The following is a 16975-nucleotide window of genomic DNA, read 5'->3' as shown; positions in this document are numbered from 1 at the left end:
ACAAAGTGACTCATCCGCAGGAGGTGTTGTAGGTCAGTGACTACAGCAGCCAATGACTAGACTTCCGTAGAACCGGATGGTGGGCACCATTCTTTATTTTACAAGCCCTTCCTTTCCGTCTTAATGGCAACCAAGGTTTGGGAGGCATCTCGTGACCAGTTTGTCTCATGGCACTAGGAATGTGCATTCCCAGGTCAGGTGGGGATTTTGTGGATGGGCCACTCAGTGTGCTATTACTGGACTAGGCTCTGTTAACGGTAACCAAAGGCCTCTGGACCACCTGTCTTACTGGTCTGTCATGGTCCAGGAAACGGTTCCTTCTTGTTGCTTCTTCCCATATCTAGAGCTACACTATTACAATCATTGATCTTATAGAACTATATTTTTGATCAAGTCATCTAGTCATCATTAAATTTTTTAAAAATTTATTTATTTTATTTTTTATTTATTTTTGGCACATTGGGTCTTCGTTGCTGCGTGCAGGCTTTCTCTGTTTGCAGCAAACGGGGGCTGCTCTTCGTTGCAGCGCGCGGGCTTCTCATTGTGGTGGCTTCTCTTGCTGCAGAACATGGGCTCTAGGCACACAAGCTTCAGTAGTTGTGGCACGTGGGCTTCAGTAGTTGTGGTGTGTGGGTTTCAGTATTTGTGGCTCTCGGGCTCTAGAGCGCAAGCTCGGTAGTTGTGGCGCACAGGCTTAGTTGCTCCTTGGCATGTGGGGTCTTCCCAGACCAGGGCTCAAACCCATGTCCCCTGCATTGGCAGGCGGATTCTTAACCACTGTGCCACCAGGGAAGCCCTGGTAATCATTAATTTTATCTGAGGTCCAGTCACACATTTGGTAATGCAAGAAACAATAATCTTGTAAAATAGGCAGAATACAAGAAATATAGCTAGGGCTTCCCTGGTGGCGCAGTGGTTAAGAACCCGCCTGCCAATGCAGGGGACATGGGTTCGAGCCCTGGTCTGGGAAGATCCCACATGCCACGGAGCTACTAAGGCCGTGTGCCACAACTACTGAGCCTGCGCTCTAGAGTCCATGAGCCACAACTACTGCGCCCACGTGCCACAACTACTGAAGCCCGTGCGCCTAGAGCCCGTGCTCCGCAACAAGAGAAGCCACCGCAGTGAGAAGCCCACGCACCGCAATGAAGAGTAGACCCCGCTCGCCACAACTAGAGAGAGCCCGGGCACAGCAATGAAGACCCAGTACAGCCAATAAATAAATAAATAAAAGATGAAGGGAAAAAAATGAAAGAAATATAACTAGTAACATTAGTAGTCATAAGTATTTAAGCTAAGAACTTTCATTACGTGCATCCCAGTATCTCCCCAGGTGTCTGACCAGTCAGCTCTGCACCAACCTTCTTTTTTCTTTTTTAAAAATATTTATTTATTTGGCCACATCAGGTCTTAGTTGCAGCACGAGGGATCTCTAGTTGCAGCGCACAAGCCCTGAGGCATGTGAAGTTTTAGTTCCCCTACCAGGGATCGAACTCGTGTCCCCTGCATCGGAAGGCAGATTCTTAACCACTGGACCACCAGGGAAGTCCCTGCACCAATCTTTATAGGGGAACCAATATATTGGTATTTTATATAGTGCTCACCAAAGATGTCTGCACATGCAAGGCAAGTGGTAGCTCATTGTGACCTGTTATAGGATTGCGAAAGGAATGGCATCTTCTAAGGCAGTGGTCCCCAACCTTTGTGAGACCAAGGACTGGTTTTGTGGAAGACAATTTTTCTACGGATGGGGGGGGATGGTTTCAGGAGGTAGATGGGGGGGATGGTTCAGGAGGTAATGCGAGCGATGGGGAGTGGTAGATGAAGCTTCGCTCGCTCACCTGCCACTCACCTCCTACTGTGCAGCCCTGTTCCTAACAGGCTGTGGAGCGGACCGCTATCGGTCCACGGCACAGGGGTTGGGGATCCCGGTTCTAAGGAGTTACATGGCTGGTGCTAGAAGAAGAAAAATTGAGCTTTATGGTTATGCAGGTATTTCTGCCATAGGGGAGGTCTGGTTATGCATAATGCAGATGCACAATGCACACTAGAGAGAAGAGGCCAAAACAAGCAGAGAAAAAGTTTTAAGTTTTTCTTGTCTTAAAATGCGAAATTTTCTTTTTTTTGGCCATGCCGTGCTGCATGCAGGATTTTAGTTCTCCAACCAGGGATCGAACCTGCGCCCCATGCAGTGGAAACGCAGAGTCTTAAGCACTGGACTGCCAGGGAAGTCCCATGTGAACTTTTATTTCATCAAGACCTTTGTTTCTAATTTGAGCAAAGGTGCCAGTGTGCCTCAGTTGGCGACTTGGATTTTATGTTAAGTGACAATGGTGAGCCAGTAAAAAGTGTGAAGCAGGACAAGATGAGATCGGGCTTATGTTTTAAGAATATACTTAGGGAAGGGGACGGAGAATGGCTGTATGGAGACAAGACTGTAAAGATAAAAACGATCGTGGCTAATAAAAATATAATAAATATAACAACAAAAAGTATCCTGGCTAATTATGTATTTGAACTTAAATTCAAATATATTTATATTCCATAAAGCTACTTCTTTGGCATATCAAAAGCTAGCCCATTACCTATCAGAACTGTGCATGTCTGTTAATCTTCCACCAATTTATTTGATAAATAAATTTTCCTAATCTAAAATTATTTTGAGGGATAATTGACATATAACATTAGTTTCAGGTGTACAACATAATGAGTCAATATTTGTATATACAATGAAATGATCACCACAATAAATCTAGTTAACATCCAGAGCTTTATTCTGAACAATGAAACCAGTGTTAAGACTGGGAAAGAACTCCTTTTTTAGCGCAGCTTGAGTCCATGAAGCCGGAACGTTCATTTCCATTTGTTACGTTCTAGTGCCACCACTTGACCCTTTCATTCCTTGCACATTTATGCCCAAGAATAAAACCACAGGCTCTACTTGTGATCTCAGGCTTATAATTACAGTTTTCTTAAGGTTCAATCACATAGATATTAAAGAAATACAAATGTAAATACCGAGACACTATTTTCACCTATCAAATTAGCAAAAAGTTTTAAAAAGTATGATTGCCAGGACTTCCCTGGTGATGCAGTGGTTAAGAAGAATCCACCTGCCAATGCAGGGGACACGGGTTCGATCCCTGGTCCTGGAAGATCCCACATGCCATGGAGCAACTAAGCCCACGTGCCACAACTGCTGAAGCCCGTGTGCCTAGAGCCTGTGCTCTGCAACGAGAAGCCACCGCAACGAGAAGCCTGTGCACCGCAACAAAGAGCAGCCCCTGCTCACCGCGACTAGAGAAAGCCTGCGCGCAGCAACGAAGACCCAACACAACCAAAAGTAAATAAATTAAATTAAATTAATTTAAAAAAAAAAGTATGATCACCCAACGTTGGGGAGGATACAGTAAAGCACACATTCATGTTTCTGGTAGGAACAGGCTTTTGTGAAGAAGACCTTTTGAAATGCATGCAGTTTGGCAATTTGCATCCAGTCTTTAAAATGTCCTCCTGAGAGTTCCCTGGTGGTCCAGTGGTTAGGGCTCTGAGCTTCCACTGCAAGGGGCACGGGTTCAATCACAGGTTAGGGAACTAAGAGCCTGCAAGCCACTCGGCATGGTCAAAAAAAAAAAAATCCTTTACTCCCTTTGATCTGGTGAATCTGTTCCTGGGAATGTATCTGAAGGAAATAACTCCAAATAAGGAAAAAGCTTTGTGGAAAATATTGGTGTAAATTTCCAGAAGAGAGCAAGTGGATGACCATCTAAACCTCGTGCAAGTAGGAGGTTTACAAACGAGGGGATTAAGGCTTTGAGACGTTATGTAACTCGTCCAGGATCACACAGCTAGTAGGTGATAGAGCCAGAGGTCAAACCCAGACTTGTTTTTTATCCAAAACCCATGCTTTCAGTCATATTACGTTGTTTCCTGTACAGAAATAATATTTTTCTCAACAGGCAAAGCAAAGGCAAACAAATTCTAGTATTATCAAATTCAGTTTATTCACAAGTAGAGCAAAAGACTACACAGGCAGGAGAGAGGTGTGAGTGACGTTTCTGTGCGCTGGGTGGGTCCCAGCTGCAGGCTCTCAACTCCACGCCACCCTTGCAGGCCAGCTTCCACCCTGCCCTGTCCTGCCGGGGGCCTACAGCCTGCAGACCGCATCTCCCAGACCCCCTGCCAGATGGCTTCTGTTCATTCCTGCTATTTCTTGGCACTGGCACGAGAATCAGGAGGCTGGAGAAAGCAAAACGCTGCCTCTTTTCCCTTCTGGAGGCGGCATTACTAGCCGAGGGTGACCAAGCGCCGCGCGGGCAGCAGTGCCGGGGTGGGGGGGGGAGGAGGCTCAGCCTCCGGAACAGCAGCGCCCGAGCTCCGAGGCAAAGCAGCTTCCTTTTCTCTTTTTTAAATTAATTAATTGTTTATTTAATTTAATTTTTATTTTTGGCCGCGTCGGGTCTTAGTTGCGGCACACGGGATCTTCGTTGAGGCGTGCAGGATCTTTTCACTGCAGTGCACTGGCTCTTTGCTGCAGCTCACGGGCTTCTAATTGTGGCGTGCGGGTTTTCTCTTCTCTACTTGTGTCGTGCAGGCTCCAGGGCACATGGGCTCTGTAGTTGTGGCACACAGACTTCTCTCTAGTGGCGTGCGGGTTTTCTCTTCTCTAGTTGTGGCACACAGGCTCCAAGGCACGTGGGCTCTGTAGTTGTGGTACAGCGGGCTCCAGAGCACATGGGCTCTGTAGTTGTGGCACTCAGGCTCTCTAGTTGAGGCACGCAAGCTCAGTAGTTGCAGCACGCAGCCTTCGTTGCCCTGCGGCATGTGGGATCTCAGTCCCCTGACCAGGGATCTAACCTGCGTCCCCTGCATCGGAAGGCAGATTCTTTACCGCTGGACCACCAGGGAAGTCTCAAAGCAGCTTCTGATGTTAGGCAAACAGCCCCTTCCCTTTAGTTTCTCCAGCGCCCCCTCTTCATCTCCCTTTTGCCTTTCAGTCCTCTTGACAGCTCTGTAACCAATTCCTGACACTCAGTCCTTCTCTGCTTCAACTAGCTAGAGTGGTTTCTGTATTTCTGGCTGGCCGCTGACAGATACGCTCTGCAGCGAAGATTATATACATATTTACTAGAATGACGTTAAAAAGACTGATATTCTTATCTATATAGATGGAAAAAATAGGATATAAGTAGTTGCTTTTCTTATGGGGGAGCAAAAAACTTTCCTTCATACAGAGTGCAAAAAACTAATAGTCTCTACAAGTTATACACGTAACTGGCAAAGAAAACATTTATTAATTTGTGACATGAGTTCTTTATGAGACAGTTATGCTATTATTAAGCATCTTAGTTATTACTTCTCTAGGAACATCTGACAATAGGTACTGTACATAGATTGCACAATTCAAAAACTGTAATAAATAGGGTCAGTTGATAACAGATTCCAAGCTTCCTCTTATTCTTCCTGAAAAAAGTTTTGATGATCTACTATGATCCATTAAGAAACACCTAAATGGGAAGAAACACAGAAGCATTTTTATGAATGTCACTTAGTTTTTCAAATAGAAAATGGTTTGATAAACTATAGAACTTAAGCCCTTAACTATATTGCTAAAAATCTACATATGAGATTATTTTGCATTTTAGACAGATATGATTGGAGAAAAACAGATACATTTTAAGGGCCACAAATCTGTCTCCTGAATCAATATTCTCCCTTTTTGAAAAAAGTAATCTTATGCCATTGAGCACAACAGACTGGAAGTGGAGAAGTGAAGTTATTAATGGATGTTAACAAAATGCAGGCTTATTTTAATGTGACTGATCTGGACCAAGGGAAGAAAAAAACCGCTAATAACTTAATTATGTCCACTAAAACTACCAAAACATGATCAAAATTAAAATTTTTACCTTATATTTAGGTTCAGAACAGGAATAAAAGTGATTTACGTGCATATTTTATACACAAAAACATTTGGAAGAACGTACACCAAATTATTAACAATGATCTTATCTCTGGTTTCTGAGATTTCAAGTTATCAGTTTTGTTATTATTATTTTTGCTCTTCCAGATTTAAAAAAAAAAATTATCTATCTATCTATCTATTTATTTGGCTGCATTGGGCCTTAGTTGTGGCATGCAGGATCTTTCGTCATGGCACACAGGCTTCTCTCTAGTTGTGGCACGCGAGCTGCAGAGAGCATGGGCTCCGTAGCCGTGGTGTGGCCTTAGTTGCCCCGTGGCATGTGGGATCTTAGTTCCCCGACCAGGGATCCAACTGGCGTCCCCTGCATTGGAAAGCGGATTCTCAAACTCTGGACTACCAGGGAAGTTCCGCTCTTCCAGATTTCCTTTTGTTTTTCTATAGTGAACATATATGTCCTAGCTAATTAAAGAAGTAGTAATAAAAGCAATGGATACTCCAGCACAACATTAATTAAGCCCTTTAAAATTTAGTTTGTCGGGGAGTTCCCTGGCGGTCCAGTGGTTAGGACTCTGCCCTTTCACTGCCGTGGGCCAGGGTTCAATCCCTGGTTGGGGAACTAAGATCCCTCAAGCTGCACCGTGTGGCCAAAAAAATTAAATAAATAAAGCTCAGAGTGGAACCTAGGCCTCTTGATTCCTGGTCTGGACTCTCTCATACAAAAAGTGAAAAATAAAAATACATGCAGTCACGCATAGAAATACATTTATCTCCAGAACAGGCTGGCTCAATTTTAAGACCGTAGAAATAAAAATCGTGTCAGGTTAGAACCCAGTAACTCTGGGCCAGATTTACCTTCAGAGTTTCACAGGGAGTGGCTTCTGGTGGCACAGGTTTCCCACAATGCTTGTAATATTCAGTTATAAAGATTGAAGCTTCATCTAAACTATGGAATCAGAAAGAAGAAGAGGGGCATGAGGAAAATGCGGGAGTGATAAATACGTTTGCCCTTTCCACTGTGGTGATGGCTTCATAGGTGTATACACATACCAAAATTTATCAAGTGGCATACTTGAAGTATGTGCAGTTGATTATAAATATCAATTTTACCTCAAAAAATGCTCCTTGTCCATAAATGACAACCTGTAATTATGGTTGGATCACAAGTGGTAAACAAGCAGAAAGAAATCCATGGCATGGCACTGAGAAAGTGACACCTCCCAGGGATCAGCACAGTTAGACCAAATGTACGGATGGACCCAGAAATATTTCAGTCCTGACTAAGCTTTCCCTTTCTTCTGTGCCAGCCCATTTCTCCCTTCTTTTTACTTTCCAAATCCCCTCGAACCCTATCCCAAGAAGCTTACTGTTTCTAAACTTGTGGGTGCTGGAAAATTAGATAACCAAGCTTAGCAAAAATTATGTTACATATAGCCATTGATTCTTCGGTCAAGTGTCTAAGGAGTAGAGTTGTGATGTAGGGTTTTAGAGCAGGACTATTTTGGGAGGTCAGGCAGCTTGATTAATTGTCTGCTTCCAAGTTTATGTTCCAAGAGATTGGATTACAAGACAACTAACCTCTTAGTATGTGTTAGTAGCAAGATATGTGTAACGTAGTGATGCTACAGCTTAATTATTTGGAGCCTTTCATTACAATCAAATAGCTTTACGATTATTTGATATTTTCCTCCAAAATAAAGATAAATTTTAAGGAAATTCTACATTAAGTTGTTTTTAAAAAAATTTTATTAACTTACCTTAACTCATTTGCCAAATAGTTTACTAGTTCAGTGACGTTGCTGGTATTCATCATGTGTGATTTCAACACTGGGAAGTATTTTGTCTTTGCCAGAATCCCAAACTCCTTCTTATCTATGATATTATTCAGGACCAGACTTCTAACCTGTAGAATGACAGGTATCATCATATGCAAAATGTGTTAGATGCCATGTCATCCTATTCAATACCAAAACATTTCTGACAATTAGAAGTTAAATTATCATCGCATCGTGACTAAGCCTCCTCTTTGAGGGGGTGGGCAGGGGGGACTGCTTTGGTCCATTTCAGTATACAGTGAATAAATAAAAAGTTGCTGTGAAGCACTTTGGGACTTTCTGCAAGGAAAACTGTTCACAGTGACAAGTACTGAAGGCTACAGAGTTTCCACTGAGTAGAGCACTAAATAAACAAGACAGCCAGGGTCCCTGTGTTTTAAAAATTTAATGAGGCTTTAATGAAAGCAAAATAATTGTATATATTAACAAACAGATCAAGTTGGTAAGTTTTCAGCTTAATCTTGGTTTGGGGAAAATTTATTACCTTCTAATATCACGTTTTTCATAACAAAAGGGAGACGAAATTGCCTCTTACTTGATGTGAAAACCCTGCCAGCTGGCCAGTATTCATATGTTCCTCTAACTGCTGTAAAATGATCTGAGGATCACATGAGCACAGAAAATTCTAGAGAAAAAAAATCAAAACATAATTAATGGAAAAGTATAATTACTACTAATTTCTGTCAAACCTGGAAGGTTTGCATTTTTAAATTTGAAATATCATAAAGCATATCTACTATAGGAAAAAAACCACCTCTATCAACAACAACAACAAAATTCTTGAAATAAGGAAAAAAAGCATTTTACAAATAACTATTCCAACAGCAAAGAGTTGCTTAATAAGCATTTTGTCATTCTAAGTGCCAAAAGGAATCTATTTAAATATTAAAACTCTGAAAAGCATCAATGGATGAGTTTAAGAAGTCAAAAAGGAACAAAGTCAAAGACAGGCACAGATGGCTCTGAAAAAATGCAACGAATACAGCAAGTGAGAAATAAAAATTATGCGTGCTCATTTATATAGATCTCTATGTACTGGCTTCTCTACCCGTGGGGAAATAATTTTGTAAAACATTTCCAAATGCTTTGTTCTATTTATTCTATAGTATAAAGGGGATGGGAGTTATTTTTAGAAGTTCTATCCTCAGAATGCTCCTGGTGCCTTTGTTAGCCACCCACACACAACCTGACTCTTCTATCTCCCGCATCTAATCACCAAGTAAAGCTGCATCTTTCACACCTAGTTCATTTTCCTTGCCACCACCCTACTTTGGGTACTTATCCCCTCAGGCTTCCCCTGCCTAGCCACAAGATTGTTGGATAATTCCTATTCAAATGCAATGATTCCCAAGAGTTTCACTTCTCACCCCCTCTCTCCTCTGATCAGGCCCACGTGGATTATTCCTTCAAAAATACTGCCTGATCATTTCACTTTATTCTGGCAGGAAAATTCACTGTTCCCCACTGATAAAGAATAAGGTGCAAACTCCTCTTCGGGCATCCCTCAGACAAACCTTCATCTGTCTCTCTCTCTCAGTCTTGCCTCCCACCAGACCCCCACACAAACCTTCCACCCCACTCAGGCTTTACAGGTTTGGTGAAAAGAAAGTGGATCCTTTTGCAGGGGACAGGCAGCATGAGACCTTGCACACCCTTGGCAGCCCCGGAGGAACAATTTGCAAGATACCTTTATTTCCTGGTGCCTTTTTTCCGAGTGGGGCATGAGCATTAGACAGGCTAATGCAAAAGCCGGAAGCTCTAACTGGACATACAGCCTGGCCACTCTGATCAGGTCAAGATCATCTGAAACTGGACATCTTCAAGAGAGCACGTTACTTAGTTAATAACCTATCATATTCACTAGATTATACTGGCCTTCCTAGTTTTCCAGAGTGGTTACCTGTCTATGGTTTCAATAATTTTAAACATTAAAGTGCTGGTGCATAACGTATGCCTAGTAATGAGTAGCTTGAGCCTTTTATGACATCCTTTGTGGAATAAAAGACTTGATCTACAGGAACACAGACTCCTGACTGCAGCTATAATTGTGTCTGAAAGTCTATACATGGCTAAAGACGAATACTTAGAAGACTCAAAATCTATGAGACAACACTATGATTTGCGGTAGTCACAAAATGTGCTCTATGCTCACATTAAAACTGGGTACAAAGTTTAGGGAATGCAGGTTGAATATAAGTTCACTAGTTGCACTGCATGTGGAAAGTAGACATTGTAAAAAATAATAGAGATATTTTATTTTCAAATCAAGTGGTATGCTTAACTCCTCCCCAAAAAGGAATTACTCATAGGAACGTTTATTAGAAAGGAATTTTATAAGCAACAAATCTGATTTTGGGGGGTAGGAAAACAAATATTTTACTTACTCTAGGACGGCGATGAGACTCTCACAACAATCTGACAGCTGACTGGGGCTTAAAGGACAAGAGGCTGAAAATAAAAAGCAACAATAATGTGTCTATACACATAACTATAAAATGCTACTGTCAGTGTGTCGGGGAGAGGGGAGAGAAAGATACCTGAAAGTAGCGGTATCTGAACCACGCGCTGCCAGGCTCTGCTGAAGTAGGGAACCTGCGGAAACAAATATTTTAAAGAATTCATGTCTGGGATCTTATGAACTTCTCTTTATTTAGCAGTCACAGAACTATATACACTTAGAGCTTATATTCTTGACGTTAAGACCAAAATTGTAAGTTGATATCTCCCAGTTCTAGATCATTAAGATTCTAGGAGAATTTTCTTCATGACTGTATATGTCAGGATATTAACATATAATCCTGGCTGATTCATTATTATTAATTTTGCTCTGCAAAATACCTTCTTATTTATATTTGAAAAAATTGATATATAGTTGATTTACAATATTATATGCATAGTGATTCAGTATTTTTACAGATTATACTCCACTAAAAGTTATTATAAGATAATGGCTATAATTCCTTGTGCTATACACTTTATCCTTGTTGCTTATGTTTCATATGTAGTAGTCCGTATCTCTTCATCCCATATCCCTAATTTGCCACTCCCCGCTTCCCTCTGGTAACCACTTGTTTTCTCTGTTTCTGTTTTACATACACACTCATTTGTATTATTTGTTTAGATTCCACATATAAGTGATATCTTACAGTATTTGTCTTTCTCTATCTGACTTACTTCATTAAGCATGTTACTGCAAATGGCAAAATTGTATTCTTTTTTTTTAATGGCTGGGAGTATTCCATTGTATCTATCTATCTACACCACATCTTCTTTATCCACTCATCTGTTGATGGGCATTTAGACTGCTTCTGTATCTTTGCTACTGTAAATAGTGTTACTATGAACACTGGGGTCCATGTACCTTTCCAATTCATTATTGTTGCATTTGGGAAAAAAGTGTCAAAACTCAATTCAGAAAACAAAATTTGTACTAAGTCTATGTATATGCCAGATATTGTGCTAGGACCATAGGAAAGGTGGAAGGAGAGAAAGAATTTCAAAAAATGAATAAGGCAACACATAAATTTCCATCAATAGGAGGAGTGGTTAAATAACTTATGATACATTTTATTCCACATTTTGGAGAACAATTAAGAGTTAAAAATAATGAAATACCTCAAAAGATTAAACATAGTTATTGCAAGACCCAATAATTCCACTCCTAGGTACACACTCAAGGGAAACAAAAACAAATGTTCACTTATACACAAATGTTCACAGAGCAGCATTATTCATAATAACCAAAAAGTGGAACCAACCCAAATATCGATCAGCTGATGAATGGATAAATAAAATGTGGTCTATCCATACGATGAAACATTATTCAGTAATAAAAAGGAAAGATATGGGACTTCCTTGGTGGCTCGGTGGTTGAGAATCCGCCTGCCAATTCAGGGGACATGGGTTCGAGCCCTGGTCCGGGAAGATCCCACATGCCGCGGAGCACCTAAGCCCGTGCGCCACAATTACTGAGCCCGTGCTCTAGAGCCCGTGAGCCACAACTACTGAGCCAGTGGGCCACAACTACTGAAGCTTGCGTGCCTAGAGCCCATACTCCGCAGCAAGAGAAGCCACTGCAATGAGAAGCCCACACACCACAACAAAGAGTAGCCCCCGCTCGCTGCAACTAGAGAAAGCCCGTGTGAAGCAACGAACACCCAATGCAGCCAAAAATAAATAAATTTATTAAAAAAAAAAAAAGGTATGATACACTGATACATGCGATAATGTAGCTGAACCTTGAAAACATTATGGTAGGTGAAAGAAGCACAAAGGCCACATATTGTATGACTCCATTGATATGAAATGCCCAGAATAGATAAATCCATAGAGACAGAAAGTAGACTAGTGGTTACCAGGGGCTGGAGGGAGGGGGGAAGAAGGAATGAATGATCCGTGATGGATATGGGGTATATTTTCAGGGTGAAGAGAATGTTCTAGAATTAGACAATGATGTTGGTAACACATTTTGTGAATATACTAAAAGCCACCTAACTGTACACTTTAAAAGGGTAAATTTTACGTGTGAATTATATATCAAAAAAAAAAAAAGATCTACACGTGCTGATGTGAAACAATCTCCAAGATACCACTGTTATGTGGAAAAAAACACTTGTGTCTAGAATGTGATTGCATTTATATGTACCAAAATGAATACATACACACACAACACCCACACCCACACATATAGGCGCCCACACCCCTGCTTATATGATAATAGTAAAGCTCTAGAAGAAAACACAAGAAATTGTCAACAGTAGTCACTTCTGGGGAGATAATTATGAAGGGAAATGGTAAAGAAAAATTTTCATGTTTTACTCAGCATATGTTCTAATTTCTTAAACTAAGAATAAATTATATATTTCTATTATATATATATTATGTGTGTGAACAACACATGAAATTTAGAAAAGATGAACAAGACATGGTCTTTGACTTTAAGGACCCTCAAAGTCCAAGAGGGGCAGTCGAATGTGTGATTTAAATAAATTATACCGTGACCAATGTTATAGTTGAGCCAAAGTTTTTTTTTTTTTTTGCAGTACGCGGGCCTCTCACCGCTGTGGCCTCTCCCGCTGCAGAGCACAGGCTCCGGACGCGCAAGCTCAGCGGCCATGGCCCACGGGCCCAGCTGCTCCGTGGCATGTGGGATCTTCCCGGACCGGGGCACGAACCCGCGTCCCCTGCATCAGCAGGCGGACTCTCAACCACTGCACCACCAGGGAAGCCCCCGGGCCAAAGTGTTTTGAAGGCATAAATGAAGATGTGATTCCTAAGGCCTGAAGAACTGGGAGAAGTGATGTCTTGGATGAGACAACGTCCAAGCTGAGTATTCTGGGTTCAGGCACCACTTTAATGGAACAGCATCCTGCAGCTTCACTGAGGAACTGACTACTTAATCCAGTGTATCCAGCACTAGCCAGTGAGTATAAAGATTAAATTCTGTAAAATTTACTTTAGAAAACTACATACCTGCCATAAAGAATAGATGCTAGAAATGGCTCTTAAAACCTTCCTTAGATAAGGAATCTGAAAAAATAAAACACAAAAGTTCTGAAGACCACCCAAACAGAAAATGCCAATGTGAAAATTAAACTTTCACAAGAATATCAGTAAAATTTATCTTCCATGAGGACCACCAGAGAAGGTCACTTAGAAATTCACAAACATCAAAAGAGGCCAGGGAAACTTCCATTTGTTTCCAATGAAATTTGTGTCAGTTTTGAGTTTGTACTTTCTCGGGCCTAACGCCAAGTTCTTTAAGTTGGGCATGAAGCCAGTGAGAGTGAATGTTTTCAGCATCCATCTGTTCAATAACAAGTATCAGTGCAAAATGTTTAGGAGATGCTGTGCAAAATCTTTAAAACATACTGCAGTCTAGCGCACTGAGTCTTACTTACCATTTTGAAGCCAAGAAGCTTTTGCAAGAGTCCATTCCAAAGCTGCAGGTCATAGATTTTGTATTCTAAACAAAGCTCAGTCACCAACCTTACGGCCTGAAGCAGACAAAAAAAAAAAATCATACTGTTTCAAGACACCAGTAAATCAAACCACCTTTGGAAAAGGTAGGGCAGCTAAAGACAAAACATGCTTATAGTCAAAGTGTGTCTATTGCCTAATTTCAGTGAAGGCCCTCATCTCTCTAGGGAAAGAAAAAAAAAATTATTCTTTTCCTTTCTTGCTGTTATGGACTCACAAACAGCATCTCAGACACCCCTTCCTCCCCCCTTTGTTTCTTCTGTCCTAGAACAGTTTGCCTGTTGGCCTCATACCCTTCCCGCCCTGGGCTCCAACTGCCTCTGAGACTACATTCCCACCAGTAACTAGAAGGAAGAGAAACAATACTCCCTACACAGGGAAGTCTGTCTCGAGGAGGACAGGCAGGACTTGGGGAGGGATTATAAAAGTGTCCCCTCGGGTAGGCAGGGATGGCTTCAGGCCTTAGGCTTTCAGGGAGAGAGGTAGGGCGACTTCCAAGTTGCCTTGTCACCTGCCAGGACAGGAAAGTCAGGAAGCCCTCAGAGCAGTAGACCTGTTCAGGAACCAAGAGTTTCTCTGGTTCTGTCTTTCAGAACTCTGAGTGGTGGCAGGCAGCTGAGTGAACACAAGAGCATCTGAGAAGATGGAGGCCCCACTGCTGGATGGCTCAGTGTACATACCATGGATTCGTGGCTGTGGTTTTTCCATAGACCTTTAATCATTCCTTCTTTAGGACTGTTGCAAAATAATTCATATGTGATGGGGATATTCAGAGCCTCAAATGATGCCAGAAAAGTTATACATTTCAAATAAGATCTGGAAAACAGAGGCATGTATGGGAATCATCCTCACTGACCATATTTACATTTAAAATAAAAGCCAGGGCTTCCCTGGTGGCGCAGTGGTTGAAAGTCCGCCTGCCAATGCAGGGGACATGGGTTCGTGCCCCGGTCCGGGAAGATCCCACATGCCGTGGAGCGGCTAGGTCCGTGAGCCATGGCCGCTGAGCCTGCGCGTCCGGAGCCTGCGCTTCGCAATAGGAGAGGCCACAACAGTGAGAGGCCCACATACCGCAAAAAAATAAAAAATAAAAATAAAATAAAATAAAAGCCAACCCTTGGAAATATCAGACAGTTTGTTGTTAAATGTCTATTTTAGGCTTCTAAATATAGTCATGGAATATTAGAAAGAAATCAATTTGAGGGGCTTCCCTGGTGGCACAGTGGATAAGAATCCGCCTGCCAATCCAGGGCACACAGGTTTGAGCCCTGATCCGGGAAGATCCCACATGCCGCGGAACAACTAAGCCTATGTGCCACAACTACTGAGCCTGTGAGCCACAACTACTGAAGCCCACGCACCTAGAGCCCGTGCTCCACAATAAGAGAAGCCACTGCAATGAGAAGCCTGCAAACTGCAACGAAGGGTAGCCCCCGCTCGCCGCAACTAGAGAAAGCCCGCGCACAGCAACAAAGAGCCAGCGCAGCCAAAAATAAATAAATAAATCTATATATATATAAAAAGAAATCAATCTGAGCAAGATGAAGAAAACACTCAGTTTCTAAATGTCTCAAAGACTCGAGGGAAACAAGATGTTCTTAATGGCCTGTTTCCCCTTTGCCAGAACGTCAAGGACACTCGAGGCAACAGAACCACGTTGACACGGCCCCTCTAATGCGTTCTTCTGAACTATGGGGCTTAAAAGTTATGCTTCCAAAGAATGTTTTCTATTAATACGATTTTTAAACTTCCACTTACTTCACTTCTTCAATGGGTTTTTTGAAGAGAGATTCTACAGTTTCCTTGTCAGCCAAATAGAGGAGACACTGCAGGGCTCGCGTCCTGTGGGCGAAAGTGAGCTGGTGCACGCCTAACATCTGTAAGACCAAAAGAGGTTTGTAGAGCTGTGCCGCGTGTTGTAGTTGGATAACTGAGTTTCCATCTAGGTAACATGAGCCACATCAGTTTTTAAAAGGCTAAAGTCTATGTCTGCCCTTAGGGAGTCAGTGGTTCTTAAAGTGTGTTCCATGGACCCCTGCATGGGGGTTGGAGGGTTTCTTACACTCTTTGAGAAGGAAAATAGTTAGAACCACTTTTGTAATAATACTATAATGGTATACGTGCCTTTTACACTGTGTTAATATTTGCACTGATGATGCAAAAGCACTGGTGGGTGAACGGTAGGAACACCCAACTGCTGTGGCAGCCACCACATTCTTCACATTTGCAGTATTGAAAACAAGAGACGTCCACTTAAGAAGGTTCTTGAAGCAATAAGAATTAATTTTATTAAACCTCAACTCCTGAATATACTACTATGAGTTCACACTTGAATACGTGTTACTATTAATTAATCAAAACATATTCATTAATGTTCTACATGACTAAACAGGAAGTACTCGTAAAGCACACTGCGACGCGACGGGTTTCTTCAGGGAAAAGCCCTTGTATGACTGAGCTGTGAGCTGAACCAGGCACTTTTCATGGAACACCATTTTTACTTGAAAGAATGACGATCAGATAAACTGATATGCAAGAAGGGATTTCCCCCACCTTGCGGTCAAGGACATACAATCAGCATCTCAGCCTTTTCCCCTTTCTTCCTTCTATCTACACCTTTACTCGCCCTCAGCTCCAACTGCCTCAGAGAGCATTTCTATATGCAAAAGCCTGAAGGCCTGAGATCGAGTTGCCTTTAGGGATAAGGGAAAGTTATCCCTAGAGTTTAGTGGGGAGGGGGTGTGACAGCTCAGGCAGGGCCTGGAGACCAGGGTGGAGACTTCTCTCAGGCTGGCTCGTTGGGGCCTCTGGTATTAGGGATGCAGCTGGACCAGGGCGTTAAAACAGTGAATGTGGATAACCCGTGGGGATTGTCAACAGCTGCATCACTCAGTTTGCCAAGCAGGATGTTTCAGAAGCCAGCACTAACCGGAGCTCGGCAGATACTACAGTCCTCATCTGTAGAGTAAGGCGTCCTTTGAGTAAGTACAGAGTGAGCATTATCTTAATCATTTGTAAATGGTAAATATGCAGGAAAAAATGTTAAGCTTAGATGCAAAGATGAGCTTTGACTAAGTTTGTAGAGCTTACAGTTGTAGCTGATGTTGCAAAAATGAATAGCATTCTTGAACTATAATCAACCGGACGAGACAGAAGGAGATACAGGACTCTGAAAAAAAATTGTTAATTACATTTAGACTTTAATTTAGTGAGATTAGCAAAACAAGAGACCTGTTTT

At 42.0% G+C, this 16975-nt stretch overlaps 1 protein-coding gene across 4 annotated transcripts in view; it reads right to left on the bottom strand.

Moving 5' to 3' along the window:
- Nucleotides 1–3534: 3534 nt before the first annotated feature.
- The window catches only part of KNTC1 (kinetochore associated 1), a 72198-nt gene continuing 58757 nt past the window's right edge, over nucleotides 3535–16975 (bottom strand). For 3 of the 4 annotated variants that reach the window (XM_024121040.2, XM_024121042.2, XM_055080398.1), the window contains 12 exons: nucleotides 16828–16906; nucleotides 15496–15614; nucleotides 14418–14553; nucleotides 13659–13754; nucleotides 13231–13287; nucleotides 10296–10350; nucleotides 10143–10206; nucleotides 9446–9575; nucleotides 8294–8383; nucleotides 7681–7826; nucleotides 6779–6869; nucleotides 3536–5507 (listed from right to left, as the gene is read on the bottom strand). In XM_024121040.2, the coding sequence (XP_023976808.1) occupies nucleotides 5487–5507; nucleotides 6779–6869; nucleotides 7681–7826; nucleotides 8294–8383; nucleotides 9446–9575; nucleotides 10143–10206; nucleotides 10296–10350; nucleotides 13231–13287; nucleotides 13659–13754; nucleotides 14418–14553; nucleotides 15496–15614; nucleotides 16828–16906 (1084 nt within the window). In that variant the 3' untranslated portion in view covers nucleotides 3536–5486. Of the gene's footprint in view, nucleotides 5508–6778; nucleotides 6870–7680; nucleotides 7827–8293; nucleotides 8384–9445; nucleotides 9576–10142; nucleotides 10207–10295; nucleotides 10351–13230; nucleotides 13288–13658; nucleotides 13755–14417; nucleotides 14554–15495; nucleotides 15615–16827; nucleotides 16907–16975 lie in introns of all 4 variants that reach the window. The other variant, XM_024121041.2, reaches the window with a different exon arrangement.

Source organism: Physeter macrocephalus, chromosome 19 (assembly GCF_002837175.3).
Source record: "Physeter macrocephalus isolate SW-GA chromosome 19, ASM283717v5, whole genome shotgun sequence".
In the NCBI taxonomy this organism is placed as follows: domain Eukaryota; kingdom Metazoa; phylum Chordata; class Mammalia; order Artiodactyla; family Physeteridae; genus Physeter; species Physeter macrocephalus.
The sequence above is the reverse complement of the archived record's forward strand: the minus strand, read 5'-3'. Positions and strand labels throughout refer to the sequence as shown.